This window comes from Lacerta agilis, chromosome 14, assembly GCF_009819535.1.
Source record: "Lacerta agilis isolate rLacAgi1 chromosome 14, rLacAgi1.pri, whole genome shotgun sequence".
NCBI classification, from domain to species: Eukaryota; Metazoa; Chordata; class Lepidosauria; order Squamata; family Lacertidae; genus Lacerta; species Lacerta agilis.
This window is the reverse complement of record NC_046325.1, coordinates 26,356,055-26,375,445: the sequence shown is the minus strand read 5'-3', so window position 1 is coordinate 26,375,445 and position 19,391 is coordinate 26,356,055. Positions and strand designations below refer to the sequence as shown.

Here is a 19,391-nt window from a genome sequence, read left to right as displayed (position 1 = left end):
GAGACGTTCATTTCCCTTTTTTGCTGCACACTTGCGCTCTCATTCTAACCTTCCAGGATTCCTGGTGGAAGGAAATGCAGTAGCAGACGCTGCCCTCAGGACTCTAGCTTTCTCCTTGTTCGACAATCCTGTGACAAGCCATGAAACTTTCCACCAATCAGCAAAGGTTCTACACAAGACCTTCAACATTCCAATGTCACAAGCAAGAGACATTATTTCATGCTGCCCTTCGTGCTCCAAGTCTCCTATCTGCTTGCCATTTGACGCTGTAAATCCTCGAGGCACGGAGGCGAATCAGCTGTGGCAGATGGATGTGACACATGTCCCAGCCCTTGCTCCAATGTCTAAGTTGCATGTCACAGTGGACACCTTTTCAGGTTTCATTTGGGCTACAGCACTGAAGGGAGAAACTACGAGGCACGTCATACAGCACTGCATGAGAACCTTTTCAGTTATGGGAAAACCTCAAGCCATTAAAACAGATAATGGCCCGGCCTATGCTTCTCAGGCCTTTAATGACTTTTGTGTGCAATGGAATATTTCCCTATCCCACGGGATTCCGTTTAATTCGACAGGCCAAGCTCTCATTGAAAGGACACACCTCACTTTCAAAACTCTGCTCCACAAACAGACCGCAGGACGTCACCTTCCAGCCTCGGAGATCCCTTTGGCAGTTGCAAAGGTGCTGTTCACCTTAAATTTTCTTCTCTTTCCACATAACAAGCCTCATTCCCCAGTGGATCTCCACTTCAAGAAAGAAGAACAGCTTCCTCGACCTTTGGTCTCTTATCGCCTCTTGCCTGACATTGAATGGCGAGGACCAGTTCCACTCATCACTTGGGGTCGTGGGTATGCTGCCGTTGCCCTTGAAGAAAAGGCTGTTTGGGTGCCTGCCAGATGTGTGCGCCCTTGGAGAGCTAAGGAACCAAGTTGAGAATATCCACCTCGTTGTTTGACTGCACTAGTTTCCAGTGTCAAATGCAGCAACTCTTCAACTATCCTCAACCTATGCCTTTTGTTTGCCTCTGGGCAGCCCCTTGGTTCCTGGCTGCCTGGATTTGTTCCAGTTATTCCCATACCTGCATTCACTAGCAGATCACCTTGATTTGCTTGCTTAACCTCCTTTCTTCTACAGGTATCATTGTTTCTTCAGAACTCGATGTTTCAGTACTTTCCTGAGCTCCATGAACTTTTCCTGAGTTCCAGGACTATTTCTTCTACATGGTCATGTGTAGTCGGAGAAGAAGACGACCGGCAACTCATTCATCGTCTTCATCCTCCTCTCCAACACCATTTTGCAGTTCTAAACCTGTCTTGTACTTTATATTGTACTTGTAAAAATTGCATATTTGCCTTTGTATGCTTCTTGAAATATCCGCCTCGCATATTACATGTGTTTTCCATATAGCTTGGTAATTAATGATATGGATGTTTATATATGCAAAGCTTTTCTGAAATGGTTTCCATTTAGAGCGTCACAACTTTGATGATATGGAAATGTTTATGTAAGGTCAAAGCATCGTCTTTGTGCAGTTCTAGTCATAGACATATTTATACATATATGTTTTATTTCAATAATCCTAAATCTCCACGTTGTGCTTGCAAAAGTTGTAGTTCAAAATGTGGTAACACTTATATGCCTTATTTGAAATATTTCCTTTGGTCAAAGAATTGGTCATTCTCGGATTTGTTCAAGATACATGTGTCAAGTCTGGTGGCGTCCTACCCTTTTGGTACCCCTATTTTCTTTGAAGAATACCCCTCTATATGCTACCTTTTGGCAGTAAACCAGGTTCCCAGCTTTTCCCTTCACTCTGTTTCCTGCTGTTGATGGGAGACCTTTATGTAGTTGGTTTAATTCCCATCTCGTTTCGCTGGAAACCCTTGCGTAGATGGTTTAAATCCTCATCCTGGCTGGGACACCTTTATGTAGGTAGCTTAAATCCCCTCTTGTGGCGAAAACCACTTGTACATAGGTGGCTTAAATCCCCTCTCTGGAATCGGACCCTAGTTCCCCGTTACCTGTGGTCGCTGTGGTAAGTCCAGAATCTAAAGTTCCCTCGATTCTGTAGCCTCAGAGCCACAACCCTTTTATGTTTCCTTATCCATTTTCCTTAGTTTCCAAATAAAAAATTTAAAAAAAATGGGGGAGGGGTCTGGGTAGGCCATGTAGCCCCAGCTCTAGTTATACTTTAATTTTGGGTCCCGGATCGGGACCTCTCTTATGTTTGGGCAGTCGTTATCCGTTATTCTTAATTTTGGACCTGTATCAGGTCCTCTCTTGTGTTTGGGGAGTAATTTGTTGTTTTATGCTGCACGCGAAAATATATATGCTTATGAGGTGATTTGTTGTGTTACACTACGTATTGAAGTATTTATATATGCCTAAAAGGTTTACAGTGTATCGGATCGATCACTTTTTATGTTTGGCTAGTGGTTTGTTATTTTCATGACTTTATTGCTACATTATTGTACAAGTATTTCCTCCTATGAAAGGGGTGGATGTTGATGGTTTTGCTGGTGTTTATATCACAGTCTTGATGTGGACACTGTCAGCACTGTTGACGCTTTGCCTTTTCATGTCGAGGTTTATATCGAAGCAAATGGTAATGTTTGTGTCAAGATAAATGCTTATGATATCTCTAATTTTTTTTTATATAACTAAATCAAAATTAATTTAATTTAAAACAAAAAAAGAAAGATGATATGTCGGAATACGTTTCACGGATCCGCCATGGATTCATAATTAATTGGTTATTTTATGGGTTTTTTCAAGGTTTACTTTTGGTATAATTGCGCGCAAAAGTGAAAGTGAAAGCATGAATGAATAGTGTGATTCACTTACAAGATTAATCCGCCTTTATTTTGTAGATCCGGTCATGTTCAAAGTTGTTAATGAGCGTTAAACTTGCTTCCCGCCCTTTTGGAGGGCAGCAACAGTGATTTTATTGGTTAAAGTACTAATGATGATGTCACGTTTGTTCCCTAATAAAAGGCAGAGGCACCCCGCTTAGGCAGGAGGAGTAGCACGAGACCGCACGTTCTTCTTATGTTCTTTTCGTTGGGTTTTAGTTGAAGTCAAGTTTAGTTTAAGGGGCTAGGAGCGGGCTGGACGGGTTGGATGGGTTTTTCTTTAGTTAGAGTTAGATCGCGGAAGATCATTCGGTTTAGCCTTAGTTAGGTTTTCTTTAGGTTTAGCCTAGGGCTAGAATTGCGGAAGATATTTCGGTTTTAGTTTATTTAGTTAGCCTCGCGGAAGATTGGGCGCGCAGGGTCTTTAAGCTTAGGGGAACTTAGCTTAGGGGACGAGCCTACGCGGGTTCTGCCGAAGCCACTAAAGATACAACCGGTGTCTGTCTTCCTTTGGGGTTAAAGGGGGGAGTAAAGTAAAATTTTTATTTCTTTAAACTGGTCCGTCTATTCAGAGTCAGGGTATATATTTTATTTCACGAGGCAACTGTTCATTAAAGAAGGCAATTAGGAACTCACACTTCATCGGAGTCGTCAATTGGCTTACTCATCATCCTTCAGACTGTGAGGCTTGGCCGGCGACCGTGCTCAAAAGCACGCGGAACGCTGGCCACTTTCCCCGCAACTGGTACCTCGTGCATAACCAATCCAAGGCCGTGCACGAGGAGCTCCAGCACCCAAACCCCGACAGGACCCTGAGGGTCATCCAGTCCAACCCCCTGCAATGCAGGAATCCCAACCAGATTATACATGGCAGGTGGCCACCCAACCTCTACTTAAAAACCTCCAATGAAGGAGAGTCCACAACCTCCCTAGGGAGGCCGTTCCCCTGTCAAACAGCTCTTAGTGCCAGAAAGTTCTTCCCGATGTTCAGCTGGAATCTCCTTTCTTGTAACTTGAAGCCGTTGGTTTGAATCCTGCCCTCCAGAGCAGGAGAAGACAAGCTTGCTCCAACTTCCATGTGACAGCCCTTGAGATATCTGAAGGTGGCTGCCATATCGCTTCTCAGCAATCCTTCGACTGAAAGGGACAGGGGTGTGTTTAGCCGAGTAGTTTATTTACTCTGACAGTGTGGAAATCCACCTGCAATCCTGATGGAGGTTGCTGGGCTGGGGGGGGGTGAGGGATTGTTTTTGTTTTAAAAACCTGTTTATCTGGCCAAAGACTGGAGCCCTGGGGCAGGCAGGAGAAGAAGGGCTGTAGGGCAGATCCACACCATCATTTAAAGTGCCGTGTAGTTTGTTAAGGGTGCTGGGAACTGTAGCTCTGTGAAGGGGAAACTGCAGCTTGCTTGTGGGGCAGGAACGTAAAGCTAAGGCTCATGTCGACATCCCAGATTTGTGCATTGTAGGGAGGACTTAAGAGTTACTTGTGTTTGCATTAGCTAGGGACAAAGGGCGCATGGAGCTAAGATTACAAGGCCACATCCCTCCATTGACAGCAGACTTTTGCAAAATCTGCAGAAAGGGTGTTCCCCCACATGACTGTGCTATTGAGAACAGGGGTGACCAAGACTAGATAGAAGCCAGGGCAACATGAGTTTGAAAAGATACCCATGCAAATCAGAGAGTCCAGATGCGACAGGGAACAGTTTTGCAGAAGAGGGAATTTCGCCAACGTCTGCTTGCCTGGCTGAAATCCCATCTTCTGCACAGCTATGGAAGGTGCAAGGGCATCTCCTCTTTTGCATTTGCCTCCCAAAGTCTTAAAATAAAGTATGGAGAATCTTAGTTTGCCTAAAAGTATCCTTGAGCCTCCTAGAGCAAAATATATACAGTATTCAGAGGCTTCGTTTGGTGAGAATCAAGTACACACTTCCAAAGTTAACGCTAAATAAATTACTGCTGGAAAGTGAGCCACCATCAGCTGATGGAGGGCCGTGAAATTTTTTGTCCTGGGCTTTTTAGACTCGTCTACCCATGTGCTATCTGAAACCAAAGGGGTGCATTGGTTGGCCCAGATGTGAATTTCTTTTCAGCTCTCCTACCCCACTAGAAACTACAGGATTGATACGGATTGTGGCTAATGCCGTGTGAATGCGGCTTCGAAAATTAAAAGCACTGGGTGTGGAGGAAGTAGTAATGTGAACATGCCGTTTCCTCTTGTACTCTGGAGAATACCATGCACACAAAGACATAAATTCCACCTGTAATGCTGTCATTGATGCCCTGGGGAGGCAGGTAGGACTGCCCTAATTCTGGCAGCCTTGTAAGCTGCTTAGATGGGGAGAATCATATATGCCACACCTCACAGATGTAAACACAGCAGGGATGTAAACACAGCAGGGAGAGCCAGCCAGGGACCTGGGTCCCATCAGCAACAGCTTGAGGAATGCTGCTAAGGACAAGCAAGATGCTGTACAGTATGATACTTTGGGAGGTTGGCAGCATGTTTGATCTACGGCAGTGATGGCCAAACTTGGCCCTCCAGCTGTTTTGGGACTACAGTTCCCATCATCCCTGACCACTAGTCCTGTTAGCTAGGGATGATGGGAGTTGTAGTCCCAAAACAGCTGGAGGGCCAAGTTTGGCCATCACTGATCTACAGAGCAGCAGAGCTGGGGAGGTGCTTAATCCTTTCTTTCTCTGCATTGGTCACCTTTCGCTTTTCACAGAATCGTAGGATTTTAGAGTTGGAAGGGACCCCCTGGAGTTGCCTAGTCCAACCCCCTGCAATGCAGGAATCTGTCCCCCCCCCAATGTGGGGCTCGAACCCATGGCCCTGGGAAGAAGAGTCTCATGCTCTACCAAACTGAGCTAATCTGCAGGCATTTCCACCTGTGCCCATGGGGCGGGGGAAGACAGGTGCCTATATCATTTCCCCTCCCCACCATGTGAATGAGAAAGCATTGTGAATGGGGGGGGGGGAGGAAGGATTTTTGTTTTTTCCTTAGTGGGGGAAATGGCTGGAATGCAAAGGGTTAAGCAGTTCTTCCAATCTAATTCAGGCTTCCACAACTACTTTTAACTTTAAAAAAAAGGATTAGGGAGCAGTACTGCTAGGTGACTATGTATGGTTCCTAGACACCGCTTTTTCAGGGGAAAAGCGGGTGAGCTCTCTAGTTCCCCAATTTGCCTTTTATCTCATCATCGTTATGTCTTTTACATCAAGGGAGAGCGGACAAGCCTAGCTGTGTGCAAGACTACAGCTCATTACTTGCGCCACGGCTTCAAGATTCCCCCCCTACCCACACCCTAGTTCTCCCTGGGAGGGAAGGAGAGATAAGAGCCCCTTTAAAAGCAGCAGCCATGAAGAACAATGTAAAAGCTTTAGGTATGTGTGGGAAGGCAATGTGCCAACTCCCCCTCAGAAGATCAAATAGCTTTGGGGTGGGGGGAGAGAAGAAGAGAATTAGAGAAAGACAGGTGCGAACAATAGGTGCGGGGGAGTGATGACGAGAGCAAAGGCTGACGGGAAATGGATGAGTGCAGCACTTTGTGGGGGGCGAGCAACTGGCAGTGAGCATTCCCTGTCGGAGAACAGGAAGGATGTCACACACACACACACACACACAGCCCATTCTGGCATGCCGTTTCTCACATTCTTCCGACAGCCAGCGCGTTTCCAGTACCGGGGGCATGTGCACTCCAAAGACTGCTCATCTCCAGCCCCCAGCCCCCCAGTTCTGGCTTGATCTCTATCAGCCCAGCCTGTGACTCCTTCGCCTAACACCAGTCAGGTTTGCGGCACCAGCCGCTTACGGCAGATTGATCCACTGCTCGTGAGATGGGAGTTCGCCTTCGACCCATGACACGACCCAGGCACCTATCTAAAAACTGCACTGGCTCGAACCAAAGTGAGCTTCTCTTCCTGGGGAGAATTCCCAGAGAGGCCTGAAGGGCCACATTCACACCCTTCCCAGGGCCACAGCTCCCTGCCCCCGGTTTAAAGGCATGTATGATGACTGGCATTCATCCCAGTTTCCTTCCACAGAGCTTATCAAAGAGTTGAAAGGTCCATGAGGACCATCTGGTCCAATTCCTGCAATGCAGGGATCATTTGCCCCAAATGGGATTTGAACCCACGACCCTGAGATTACAAGCCTAATCCTCCACCCAACTGAGCTATGTGGGGGTTTGGCAGTCTTTGTTGAACATCTGATCTAATCTGTTCTCAGGGTGGCTGGATGACAACGAGCATTCATTCGGATTTGCTTGTGGGGTCTTTATAAGTTTTCCTGTTAGTCACTGTTTCAAACCCCACCTTTCAATGCATTCCCTTGTCATCTTTCTGCATGGCAAAAAAAAACACAACTTCTTTTTTTAAGTGGATTTGCTTTTGCATATGTACAGTATTTTGCCAAATATCCTGGATGCAATAATAGTGCATTGGTGGTGGATTTATACTGGACTGCCCACACATCAGTCAGCTTTTTTAGTTGCTACGCAGTGCCACCACGGCACTCCTGCATTATTGTGGTTTGGAAGGGTACTCCTGCGCTATAGTGCAATGAAAAGAGGACATTCCCTCTCCCACCCCCTCCCAGCCACGGAACATTTACGGTATTATTATTAATATTTAAAAAGTTGCAGGATTTCAAGCAGAAAGCTACTGGACATGTCCCGATTGGAGCAAAAGGACTATGTTCACCCAAAACATCTGCAGGCACAAACAATATTGACAGTGGGGTGGTGTACAATTGCCCCGATACTATCATGAGCAGAAATCTCCATGAATGCACAATACAAAGGACATTTGAAGGGGGTCCAGAGCTCTTTCACCACACTCTTGAATCCTGCCTGCAAATTACTGACAGCCCAGTGGCATCCGCAATCATAATCTTAGCTAATAATATAGTAATCGTCTTGCATATTTTTAGAGCGCTCTGCTCAGCCTAATTTCTATATACCGGTAGGTAAAACTCTTTTGATTTCCCCATTCCTATGTTCATTTCAGTTGTTCCTTGTTATAAAAATTCTGTAACTGGGTCCGTCTCCAGAAGGGAGTCCATAACCTCGGGAAGAGCCCCTTCCCGGCAACGCAGCACAAAGACAAAGACAATACCGAGTCTCCCAAAGCAAGGCCTTGCTGATTAGAAACTGTTGCAGCAGGGTGTTTTGCAAGCAAAAGACCTAGAACAATGGAGCGCAAGCTCCTATATAGACTTTTGAAATTGCCCCCCTCCAGCTCAAGACCACCCCTCCATACATCATGGACACATCGTGAAAGGGGAGGTCTGGTGGCAGTAATCTGAGCATCCTGGACCCTGCCCCCTACCTCCTCTTGCCCTCCACAAAACCCATCAAATGAATATATATATATATATATATATATATATATATATATATATATAACCTTAAATTCTTACAACATCCTCTTTGCATCATTTCCCACTTTAACCCGCCTTCCTCAAACACTCAAAGTTGGATAGAGAATTCCTAGCGCAGAACTTCGTTACAAGTTCTCCCCTCCCTGTCCTCCCCTTCACCACCCAAAAGTGGACTTGAGCCTTGGAGAGAGTCGAGAATCCTGCTGCAGCCATTCCCTTTCTCCTGGGATGCCCTCCTCTCCAGGCTGCGTTCTGCAGGAAACGCTGCCGATTATTGGCAGCGCTCACGACACAAACAGCAGATTGTGGGAAGAGGAACGCAGCACAAGGGAAGGTCTTTAAATAGGGCTTTGTTGTCAAACACATCGGCCTCCAACTGCCTTGGCGCTTCCAACCTCCGTTTGGGAAGTTAGTGCCACTTGTCACTCAGGGGGAGGGGAAGAGTGGACGTTCTTGCTGCTGACCTTAGTGCTAAAACTGGAAAATGCAAACGACAGGATCGAAAGCTCTGTGTGTGTGCACGCATCCATGCTTCGAGCTGCCTTTCATTTCTACCTGGCGATGTGTCAAAGCAAAAAAGAAAGGGTTTGATTTTGTGAAGGGATGAGTAAGGATTGTCTGTTGAAAGTCGACACAATGAGAACTAAAAGTCGGTGGTAAGAAGTCAGTGGCAACCTCCTGCTGCATGGATATCAGCAACACTGGGGAATGCACAGCCAGAAGTACAAGGTGCTGGAGGTATGAGGGTCAGTTTAAGTACAATGTGGGGCATGTTTTAGAAAAACCTTAACCTGTATGGTGTTCCATGTGCTCAGACTCACATATGAACTGGCCCACTGGCATTTGTGTGCATAATATTAGCATGCCAGGGATTAATGGCCCAGGAGACTGTGATGTGAGCATGCTTATGTATGCTCAGGGACCAACACTTGGCTTAACTTTGACGCCAATAACATGTTTTCCTAATGTGACCGACAGCGAGTTTAAACATAATTTAAATTGAGGCTGGCTTCCAGAGCTTGGAAGGAACTGCAGTGACACACTGACGCATAATATCTCTCTCTCTCTCTCTCTCTCTCTCTCTCTCTCTCTCTCTGTGTGTGTGTGTGTGTGTGTAAAGTAGGTAATAAGAAGTGTTTGGAATACCTCCAGAAATTTCAGGTATTGCGCTTTCAAGAAACCAGCATCTGTGATCCTCATCAGCTGTTTGTGTCGCTGTTATATTTTGGAAGGCAGCAGCAAAGAGAGGCCTTCCTCAGCAGAGACCTTGATGTTAGTTTCAACAGACTCTGATTTCATTGCATTGTTGTTAAATGTAGCTGCAAACCAGAGTTCTTTAGTTCTCCCATTCAAAAGGGAAGGCCTCTGTTTGTTTCCTTCCCAAGGGAGCCAGGGATTACTGAAGTCAAACTCAAGTTTTGCCTTCAGCCTTCAGATCTCTACTTGGGTGGGAGGTTTTTAAACAATGCCAGAATATGCTCTAGTGAGGGAGAGTTTATGCAATGATTTCAACCTGGATATTTCCTTTAGGAAATCACCAAGGGGGCTTGGGTGATTAATAGGCCAGGAAAGGTTCTGCTTAATTCAGCCTACAGTTGAAAACATATAATGGGAGTATCATTGATGACCAAGAAGTGTCATTAATTTTGCATCTACTGTGGGAGGGAGTCACACTGATTATAAACTTCTTTCTGGTATGTTCAAAACGCATATCAGCCAACATTTCTTTGATAAAAATAGGGACATCCTAAGGAAAAGTGGGACATTCTAGGACCAAATCAGAAACTAGGATGGCTTCTGAAAATCCGGGACTGTCCCTGGTGAATAGGGATCCTTGGAGGGTCATCTTTTGTGGAAGACAAACCTTATTGTGGTAATTTGCCATTAATTATCAGTGGCCTTTTCTTGATACCAACATCTACCGCAAAGGAGCCTGATAGTGTTTGGGGTATATCTGACTTAATGCATTTGAAACGAAGCACCCACTTAAAGGGATCCAGGCCAGCGTTATGAATTAATCTCAAATCGAGGACTCTCTGGCTCAGATTTCACGTGTCATTAATCGCATACAGTTCCGAGTTCCCAACATTTTCATATCTATATATTTGTTTGCCGGAAGAAGCTGCTCATGCGTTGTTTAAAAAGTGGGAATGCATTGCACACAAAGAAAGAGGGAGATTTGCATAAAACTGGCACATGTTGATTTTTGTGCATAAATGCAAATGAAGAAATCATTACTCTGTTTACAGAGAAAGAGAAAACATCATGGAATCATGGAAGGGACCCTGAGGATCATCTAGTCCAACCCCCCAGCAATGCAGGAATATGCAGCTGTTCCATACGGGGATCGAACCTGCAACCTTGATGTTGTCAGCACCATGCTCTAACCAACTGAGCTATCTCACTATGGTGGGGAAACTGAGGCCAGGTGATCTGTGTACCTGCTCGGGCTGTTGTTCAGGTGCTAGCTGTTGATGGGCAAATTCAAGACCCTCCCTGCTCATGCTTTTTAGGGTTCTTTATCTTTAAAATATACTTTGAAAGGACAGCCTCTGCAAGTCCTTCAAACAGAGGACTGTCCTCCGTACAGCAGGGCACACTGCCACTGAGAGACTGGTAGGGGAGCGGGTCATTTAATCCTCTTCCACTTCCAAGTTGGGCTTCGCTTGGAACAGACTGTTCTTAAATTGAGACCTTTTGGAAAGAAACTAAACTTTTATATGTTCTGGCTGGAGCATTTAAAAGCTGCATGGCTTAAGGAGGAATGCACAGAAGCATAGTTCATAACACGGGTGCCAACTTGAATAAAATATGGGGGGGGGGAGGTAAGCCCCACCCAGCATAAGTGATCACAAGGTGCAGTGCATGCATACCATTTGAATAGCAAGGCTCATCAACATGGGGGGGGAGTGACCCCCTCAAATATTTTATTGGGGGAGCTGAAGGGACCTCAGCCCCTAGAAGGTGTCTTCTATGGGGGTGAGGAATCTCCAGCCTGCAGGCTAGATTTGTCCTGACACGGGTCCCAGTTTGGCCTGTGAGGCTGTTTTGCCCAAACCATGCCCACATAATATGCTGTGCCAGGTGTAGGGCAGGCTGTACGACCAAGCTTCACATGGGGAACTTGACTGTGCAGCTGATCCCTGCAGAAAGTAGTCCTGAAGTCACCACCCAACAACTGATGGGTGACTTAAAAGTCTGCTGCATCAGCTTCAGGGCTGAGTTCTCCACGGGGGAACTCAGTCCTGCAAAAAAGCATGCTTGGAGTCATAACTCTTGCAGCTTCAAGCCTGTTAATAAGCAGCGCTTCAAAGCACTGTATAGATGCCTGATGCCACTGTGACATCATCAGGTGACTGACAGGTGGGTGACCCTGGCCACCTGTCAAAGGGTAGGGGAGAATAAGGTTCTGGCTTGCTGACCAGATCAGATTCCCACCTCCCCTTTTTATATACTGTACACACATACACACACTGCTATGAGTCACCCCATCTCCCTGGCATCTTGGTTCTGTTAATCCAAAACGAAGAAAGTCGGTGCAAGGTACCGGTAATGCAAAGTCTGGTTCAAGCATAAACCCACCCACCCACCCACACATATTCCTTCCCTCCCCAGCCCTTCTCTCTGTGTGTGCCCAAGGTCACCTTCGCTGCTGTGGAATGGTTAGCTTTCCGAGCAGATGGAGTTGTCAACTCTTTATGAAAAAATATAAAAATAAAACCATAGGGTGGGAAGAGAGGGGGCACCTCACATATCCAAATCAAGTGCGTGCGGAGTCTGTTTCCTTAGAACTGCAAGTTCCCCAGCAGCCTGGGGGACGGGGAGGGGTAGCAGCAAGGGAGTTTCATGCAACTGTGAGAAAGAAGAAGAAGAAGAAGAAGAAGAAGAAGAAGAAGAAGAAGAAGAAGAAGAAGAAGAAGAAGAAGAACAGATTGCAAAGATGGTGGCTTTTGCAGTCAATGTTTTTCTGGGGAATTATGTATGGACTGAAGTCGCAAGTGGACTCTCTCTCTCTCTTTCTCTCTCTCTCTCTCTCTCTCTCTCTCTCTCTCTCTCTCTGTGTGTGTGTGTGTGTAGATGCATCCAATGAAGTCAAATGGTGGACAATTCAGGGTAGACAGAAGCCAGCCCTTTTGCATTAATACTTAAAACTGCAAGTCACAAACAATTCAAAGCTACCTTACCTTTAAGAGAAGGTGGGGTGTAGACACAGGGGGCATTCCTTTTGTTTTTAAGGTGGTAGCCTTCACCCAAAGCTCTCTGGGAAAAGAAAACAGAGCCATCAGGTCAAAGGCACAGCTCTCCAAAGATTTCCCAAAGAATGGGGAATGTGACGGTGCACGATATTTTATTTTTTTAACAAATCAACATAATAAACACTTGTTAAATTAAACTATTGGCTTTGATCCAGGGCTCTGAGTGTTTGGATACGCATTTCTTATTTTGTTTTCAGCAGCTGCTCCCCAACTCTTTGACACTGGAAGTGACTTCTGAAACTTGTAGGTTTTAAACACGGCTATCACAATTAATTAAATTTATATACCTCCCCTCACCAAGAGACCACAGGTCAGTTTACAGCAAAAAACACAAGATACATTATATAATAATAGTAAAAGGAGGAAAAGATAATCACACACACACACACACACACACACACACACACACACACACACACAGGCCATAAATTGATTAACAGCTGAAGGCCTGGTTGAAGAGAAATGTTTTTGCTGGGCACCTGAAAATATGCAATGAAGAAACCAGGTGACCCTCCCAGGGGAGAGCATCCAACACAATCGGAGTCACCACAGAAAAGGCCCATTCTCATGTTGCCACCCTCCAGACCTCCTGTGGAGGGGCACACAAATAAATGCCAATTATAACCCAATTAAAGAAACTGCAGTCAATTAACTGTGATGATGAGTTCATCTGTTAAATCTGCATACAACTGCAGGTAACTAAAATGATAATTCGGATGCAGGGAAAGCGCACCATGTTTTTTGATAATATAGCAGTCATAATCTAAGAAGAGCAAGAAAGGAGAAAGACACTTCTAAGGGGTTGCCTACTGCCTGCAAGGTTTTTCTAAATGCTTGTTTTCTATATATTACAAAAACAGGTCTAGGATAGGATAGGCAGCATAGTGCCCTCCATATGTTGTTGGACTACAATGCCCATCAGCCTCCAGCCAGCAAGGTCAATGGTCAGGGATGATGGGAGTTGTAGTCCAACAACTTCTGGAGAGCACCACCAGATGTTTTACCCTGGAATGTGTGAAAATCCAAAGTATTATTATTATTGCAGGAGGAACAGGGGCTGGCATTTTGATACCAATGACGTTGCATGGGCTCTGCCAAAAAGTTGCATGTACGAGGAGCACTTGTCAGCCCACAATACACACCTGTCTGGAAGGACCCCCTAATTCCTATAATTTAATATCCATGATGCATTTAACATTTAACGTTCTATGTTGCTATGCCCTAAACGCTCTGCGTAAGTGTTTACTGCCATGTCACCGGGAGAAATAGGAAAGTCGATTCAGTTTGGAGTTAAGGACACATATATCAAACTGAAACAACACGAGAGCCAAAACTCAGCTATCCTTAAAGACTTGCACTTGTCAGAATTTTGTGATACAATTCTCTAACAAAACAAATTGCTCCAGAAACCTGGAGAACTGGGTTTAAGATCGGAAGACGAGAGAACTGAAACTGACCGATCTTTCAGCCCCTAGTTACGGGCTCCTTACAAGGGGTCACTGTGATAATCTCTTGCCCAATCTCTTGCGCTGGGCCACACACCTACTAGAAAATAAACCTCCTGCACTGGCTATTCTGCTTTCCAGCAAGGAATGATGCATCCCCTTTCATTCCAAGGAATAGGAATCTCGGCCCCATTGGCCAATAACATGATTTCCTGTTTGGAAAGACACAGAGGTATCCTGATCTGACACTGGTGAACTTTCCTTCCCAACGCCAAATATGGTAACTGATCAGATGAGTGTAAGCAAAACACACAACTAAGACTCCCCAAGAGAATTTTTATAGGGCCAGAAGCATCCTGTCCCCATCTGTAGCTGTTCAGGGTGTCTCAATAAAACAAAGGGAGATCGGAGAGTTGCTATTTTTAAGTTTCCTTTGCAGCGTCTGGAATTAGGTTCGGTTTTCCTTAAATATGTTTTCCCTTTGTTTAGCAGTGCTTGTTTTGGCTGTAATGTTGTTCTCGGCAGCCTCAAAACCTTGCCTGAAAGACTGCCTCGTGCACAGCGCAGAGGCAAAACGCAACGGATTTGGAAAGCGGCGTTGAGCCCAAAGGAGGCAGGCAGTGCTTTTAATACAGAAGTGCCTCACCTTTCGTGTGGGATAGGGGTGGCGGAGAGAAAATCATATACAAAAAGGTCTGTGAGGATTTGTTGGGAGGGGGGGAGAAGGCATCCTTGTTGCCGAGACAACCAGGCCTACACATTGCGTGTGATGGTTTCACTGTAGCGTCGTATGTCAAGGAAGAGCATGTTGAACATGATGCCTCGGCAGTGGAGATGCGTTTACTTTCCCCTCATGCCATGAAAGAGGGCAATGCTGCGCAGAATGGTGCTATGACACCATCACATTCACAACATTATCCCTGATCGGCTGGAAATCACATGGTGATGGAGAAGAAAGCCTTTAAAAACACACTTTGACTTTGTTTTTTCACATCACTTCAAGCTCCTTTGAGCTCATGAACTTTGTGAAAAAACAAAGATTGTATGTATATGTTATAAAATGGAAACTTAGTAAGTATTATTTTTTTTTAAAAAAACCACACACACTTTGACAGGGGGAGAGCATTCATAGGAGCCAACTCCGAAGGGCAGAGGTCCCTTCGCACCCTCAATAAAATATTTGAAGGGACTGCCCCCCCAATGTTGATGGGTCTTGCCTTTCAAATGGCTTGCATCAATTGTGTGATCTTGTGATCGATTATGCAGGGCAGGTTATTACCTGGACTACCCCAATATTTTATTCAAGTCAGCACCCCGAGAGCCTATGAGGTGTAATGGTTAGCACATCAGACTAGAACCTGGGAGATCATTGTTCGAATCCCCACTCAACCCATGAAGCTGCCTGGTTGACCTTGGGCCAGTTGCCTAGCCTACCTCACAGGGTTGTTTTGATGATAAAATGGGGAAAGAGGAAGAACCATGCGCCACACCAAAGAGCTTCCCTTGAAGGGGAAATGGGATATCAATGTAATAATAAGTAGTGAAATAAACATTATTGTAAGTTAATAAATGCAGCAGCAGATGGAGGGAACAGTGGCTGTGAACAGCTGCAGCAACAAAAAAATGTAAAGCTTTATTTTTTAACAGTAAAGAGTTTTATTGGAGGTGGGGGGGAATGCCCAAGGAGGAAAATCTGGTACAGGGCAGTTGACCCACATTGGTAATACTTGGAGGATAGTGAGGACACCTGTTTACCTCAGGGAAAACAAAAGGGGCGGTGTGGACAGAGGCATTCTGGGAAAAGCAGGAGCAGGGTTATTGCTGAAACAGTCCTAGGAATGATCCTCAGAAGTGGCAGGAAGTGTGCTTCTCTTGGAAAAGAGAATCTGTTTTTGTCCTTCTCACCAGTGCTGGCCTAAGGCATTGTGGGACCCTGAAGCAGAGCCCTCAGGAAAGTCTCCTCCCCTGAAATGTCTCCTTGCTGCATCATTTAGACACTAAATATCGCCTTCATCTATTCCATCCCACTCTTCTCTCCTTTCTCTGGTGCTGCCCGAAGCAGGTCATTTCACTGGCCCCACTTCCTCCCTTGAACTCCAGTTCACAGAGAAGGGAGAGGGTTTATGGCGTTAGAGGGGGCTTCTTAAATGGAACTAAAAATAAATAAATAAGATCCGCATTACTAAGTTTGCAGTCTTTAATCAGAAAATTAAGCAACTGAAGTGTTAGTTGCTTAATTGGTGATGGAAATATTTGAAAGGCAGGGCTGAGAATTATGTTCACACTTTGTTGAGGTTATTTTGGTTCTTGTGATGTAACTGTAATACAGAATGGAAGGATTTTTATTTTTTTTACATATATAAAAACGATGGCCTTTCTTTTGCATTGAACTGTGAGTTCTCACACGTTCTTTTGGTAGCTTAAATATTTCAGTAGCCTTTAAAAAAAGAAATCTGAAAATATATAGGTTTTGGAAATAACTTTTACATTTAATTACTCGAATGAGCTAAAACCCAGATGATTAATCACAGTTAAAGTTTTTTTCAAAGCAGTTTTTGACTGCTATGTAAGTTAGCCTTTACCTAGCTATCCAGCTCTGGAAACCAGCAAAATCCTTTCCTTTTTTTGGTGTTTTTTTTTTTTGTTCACTGGACGAAAGCTCTGATCACATTTTGGAAAATGTCCATGTTCCCTGCTCATTTTGGGGTTGGGAAACAGGTGAAAAAGGTATGCATTCTGTCTGACCTCTGCCAAGGGTTTTACCTTTCCCTCCCCCTCCAAAAAAAGCAAAAAATAGCTGCCAAATGGGGAATGGGGAGGCACACTCAGCGATTAAAGGGATAATCTGATAAAACAACAGACAAGTCATGGGGAGAGTTTGAAAAGCAGCCAGTCTTTCTCAAAGGCACTAAGCTTCTGGCTCCTGACTTGCTGTCCCCAGGATCCCATTCCAGAACAGTACTTTGTCGCATATTAAAGAGGAATTTAATGTGATTGAAGATCAAGGGGAAGTCATGGAAAAATGCAAGCAGGAATAAATTTCCTCTGCAGGCTTGGGTGTGTTTGTGTGTGTGAGAGAGGGGTGGGATAAGCTCACGAGCCAGACTTTCCAATGGGGCATTCTTTGTTTGTTTGAGTAAATTCCAAAGTCTTCTAGCGCAGCAGAACTGCAGATTGCAATGCCCAGGCGAAGGGCATTCAATGAAGAGACGCAGAGTCTCACAGTTGTTGCAATCCTCTGGCCTTCATTATCCCCCTCCCCCCCCGCTTACTATTATTGAAATAATGGTATAACCCTCCAACACTTCTCCGATGAAAATAGGGACGTCCCATTCCATAATGATAATTTTACTGGGTTGCCCCAGCCACTCTGCACAGGTTCCAACATATATAAAAATGCAATAAAACATTAAACATTTAAAAAAAAAAAAAATCCATATATAGGCAGCTCGGGAGTCGAATAACTCAATACCCTCCAACATTTCTCCAATGAAAATAGGGAAGAAGCAGGACATTCCAGGGTCAAATCAGAAACTGGGATGGCTTCTCTAAATCAGGGACATCCCTGGGAAATAGGGACACTTGGAGGGACTGTAATGGGGGAGCCTGAAGGATACCTAGCAGCTGAAGAAAGGAAAAGTCTACCTCTGCCTTCCAAAGTCAGCCAGTTCTCTCTCCCTACCCTCAGCAACAGGATTATTCACACATTCAGTTCAAATTGTGTCCTGTGTCTCTCTGCCACTTTTTAGAACTCTCGGTTTTTTTCATTTCTCAGTTCAAAAAACAATAGAGCAATTATTCAGGCCACACCAACGGACAGGGTGCCTGCCTCATCTATTTCATCTTTTGCAGCTGGCTTGGCAGACACAGAAATTTAGCAGGCGAAGCTTTTCCGAGTGTGGGAGATAAGCGACAGCGAAAAGTGTCACGTGCTGGATTTAAGTTTCAGGCTGCTGTTCAAAGCACAGGGGGTGTCAGCTTTGCCACAGGGGTGGCCTTCCTGTGTGGCAGGAGGGCAGCTGTGCCGCTGTTCTCTTTCCTCTCCATCTTAAAAAACATTTTGGGAAACAGTTGCTTGCAGACGACCTGCTTACTGAGCATCCCTCCCACCCAATTTGTTTGCGCAGAGTATGCAGGGAGGTTAGACTATTTACAGTGGTACCTCGGGTTGCAAACACCTCAGGTTATAAACACTTCGGGTTACAGACTCCGCTAACCCGGAAGTAGTACCTCGGGTTAAGAACTTTACCTCAGGATGAGAACAGAAATTGCGCTGCGGTGGTGCGGCGGCAGCAGGAGGCCCCATTAGCTAAAGTGGTACCTCAGGTTAAGAACGGTTTCAGGTTAAGAACAGACCTCTGCAACAAATTAAGTTCGTAACCAGAGGTACCAATGTACTGTTGACTGAGCACTCATTCTGACTTCACTCTCAGGGTTTGCACACAATGGAGTTTACTGTGTGTTTGCAGGTGTGTTAGAAGATCTCTCTCTCTCTCTCTCTCTCTCTCTCTCTCTCTCTCTCACACACACACACACACACACACTCTTTTGATCCCTCAGTCAGAGATGCCAACCTGAATAAAATACTGTATTGGGGAGGGGGCAAGTAAGTCCCGCACCACATAATTGATCACAAGCCATGGCACAGCACACCATTTGAATGGGAATGCCCAATGACTTTGGGGGCCCCCCAGCCCCTGAAATATTTTATGGGGGTGGTCCCTAGCAGTTGGCTCCTATGCCTCAGCTTTACAGAAAACTGTACAAGCAATTTGCAATAGCCTGAGTGTGGGCTTTTGTAGACTTCTTGGGTGGGGAATTTTCTTTTTTTTAAAAAAAAAAACCACCAAGGTGCCTGCACAGCTATCTTATACGCACACCCTGTAGGTACTTAACTGGCACAATAGAATCAGCAAATGAGAAGGCAAGGACAAACACAAAAGGGAATGCCTACTGGTATGAATGGGAAAGACCAAAGTTTTGCTTCCTATACAAATGTAAATATGTGCAGGGGTGGATTTTGATTAACAGCTAAATAATGCTCAAATGTGGACAAACTTTTACAATCCAAAAGCCTTACTTCTCCCCTCCAAGGGGTTCTATCCTCTCCTGTGTCTGACAGGTTTGTGGGGGCTCTGGGCAACGGGCCCTGGGTGGGCCCCCTCTTCTGTCAGTGGGCCCGATGGACTTCCTTAGCTCCAAGCAGGACTGGGCTGATGGGTCTAAGCACACTTAATTTCTCACAGTGATATTAGGTTGGGGGCACTGTGGGGAAAAGGGGGCTGGATGTAGACACCTGCTGATTTTCAGAACATCAGGCCAGAAAATAATAATAATAATAATAATAATAATAATAATAATAATAATAATGGACCCCAAGGTATCAATGGGTCTGCCAGAGTGCTGGGGCCCCAGCAACTGTCTCACAGGTTGCCAAGAGTTGATGCCTGC

The 19,391-nt window shown here is 45.2% G+C and overlaps 1 protein-coding gene across 2 annotated transcripts in view; it reads right to left on the bottom strand.

Moving 5' to 3' along the window:
• PPP1R1B (protein phosphatase 1 regulatory inhibitor subunit 1B) overlaps positions 1-19,391 on the bottom strand; it is a 57,634-nt gene that overhangs the window by 23,139 nt on the left and 15,104 nt on the right. The window contains exons 4-5 of one of the 2 annotated variants that reach the window (XM_033169834.1): positions 12,424-12,499; positions 5,117-5,124 (exon numbers count right to left, since the gene is read on the bottom strand). In XM_033169834.1, coding sequence (XP_033025725.1) covers positions 5,117-5,124; positions 12,424-12,499 — 84 coding nt within the window. The remainder of the gene's footprint in view (positions 1-5,116; positions 5,125-12,423; positions 12,500-19,391) is intronic. The other variant, XM_033169833.1, reaches the window with a different exon arrangement.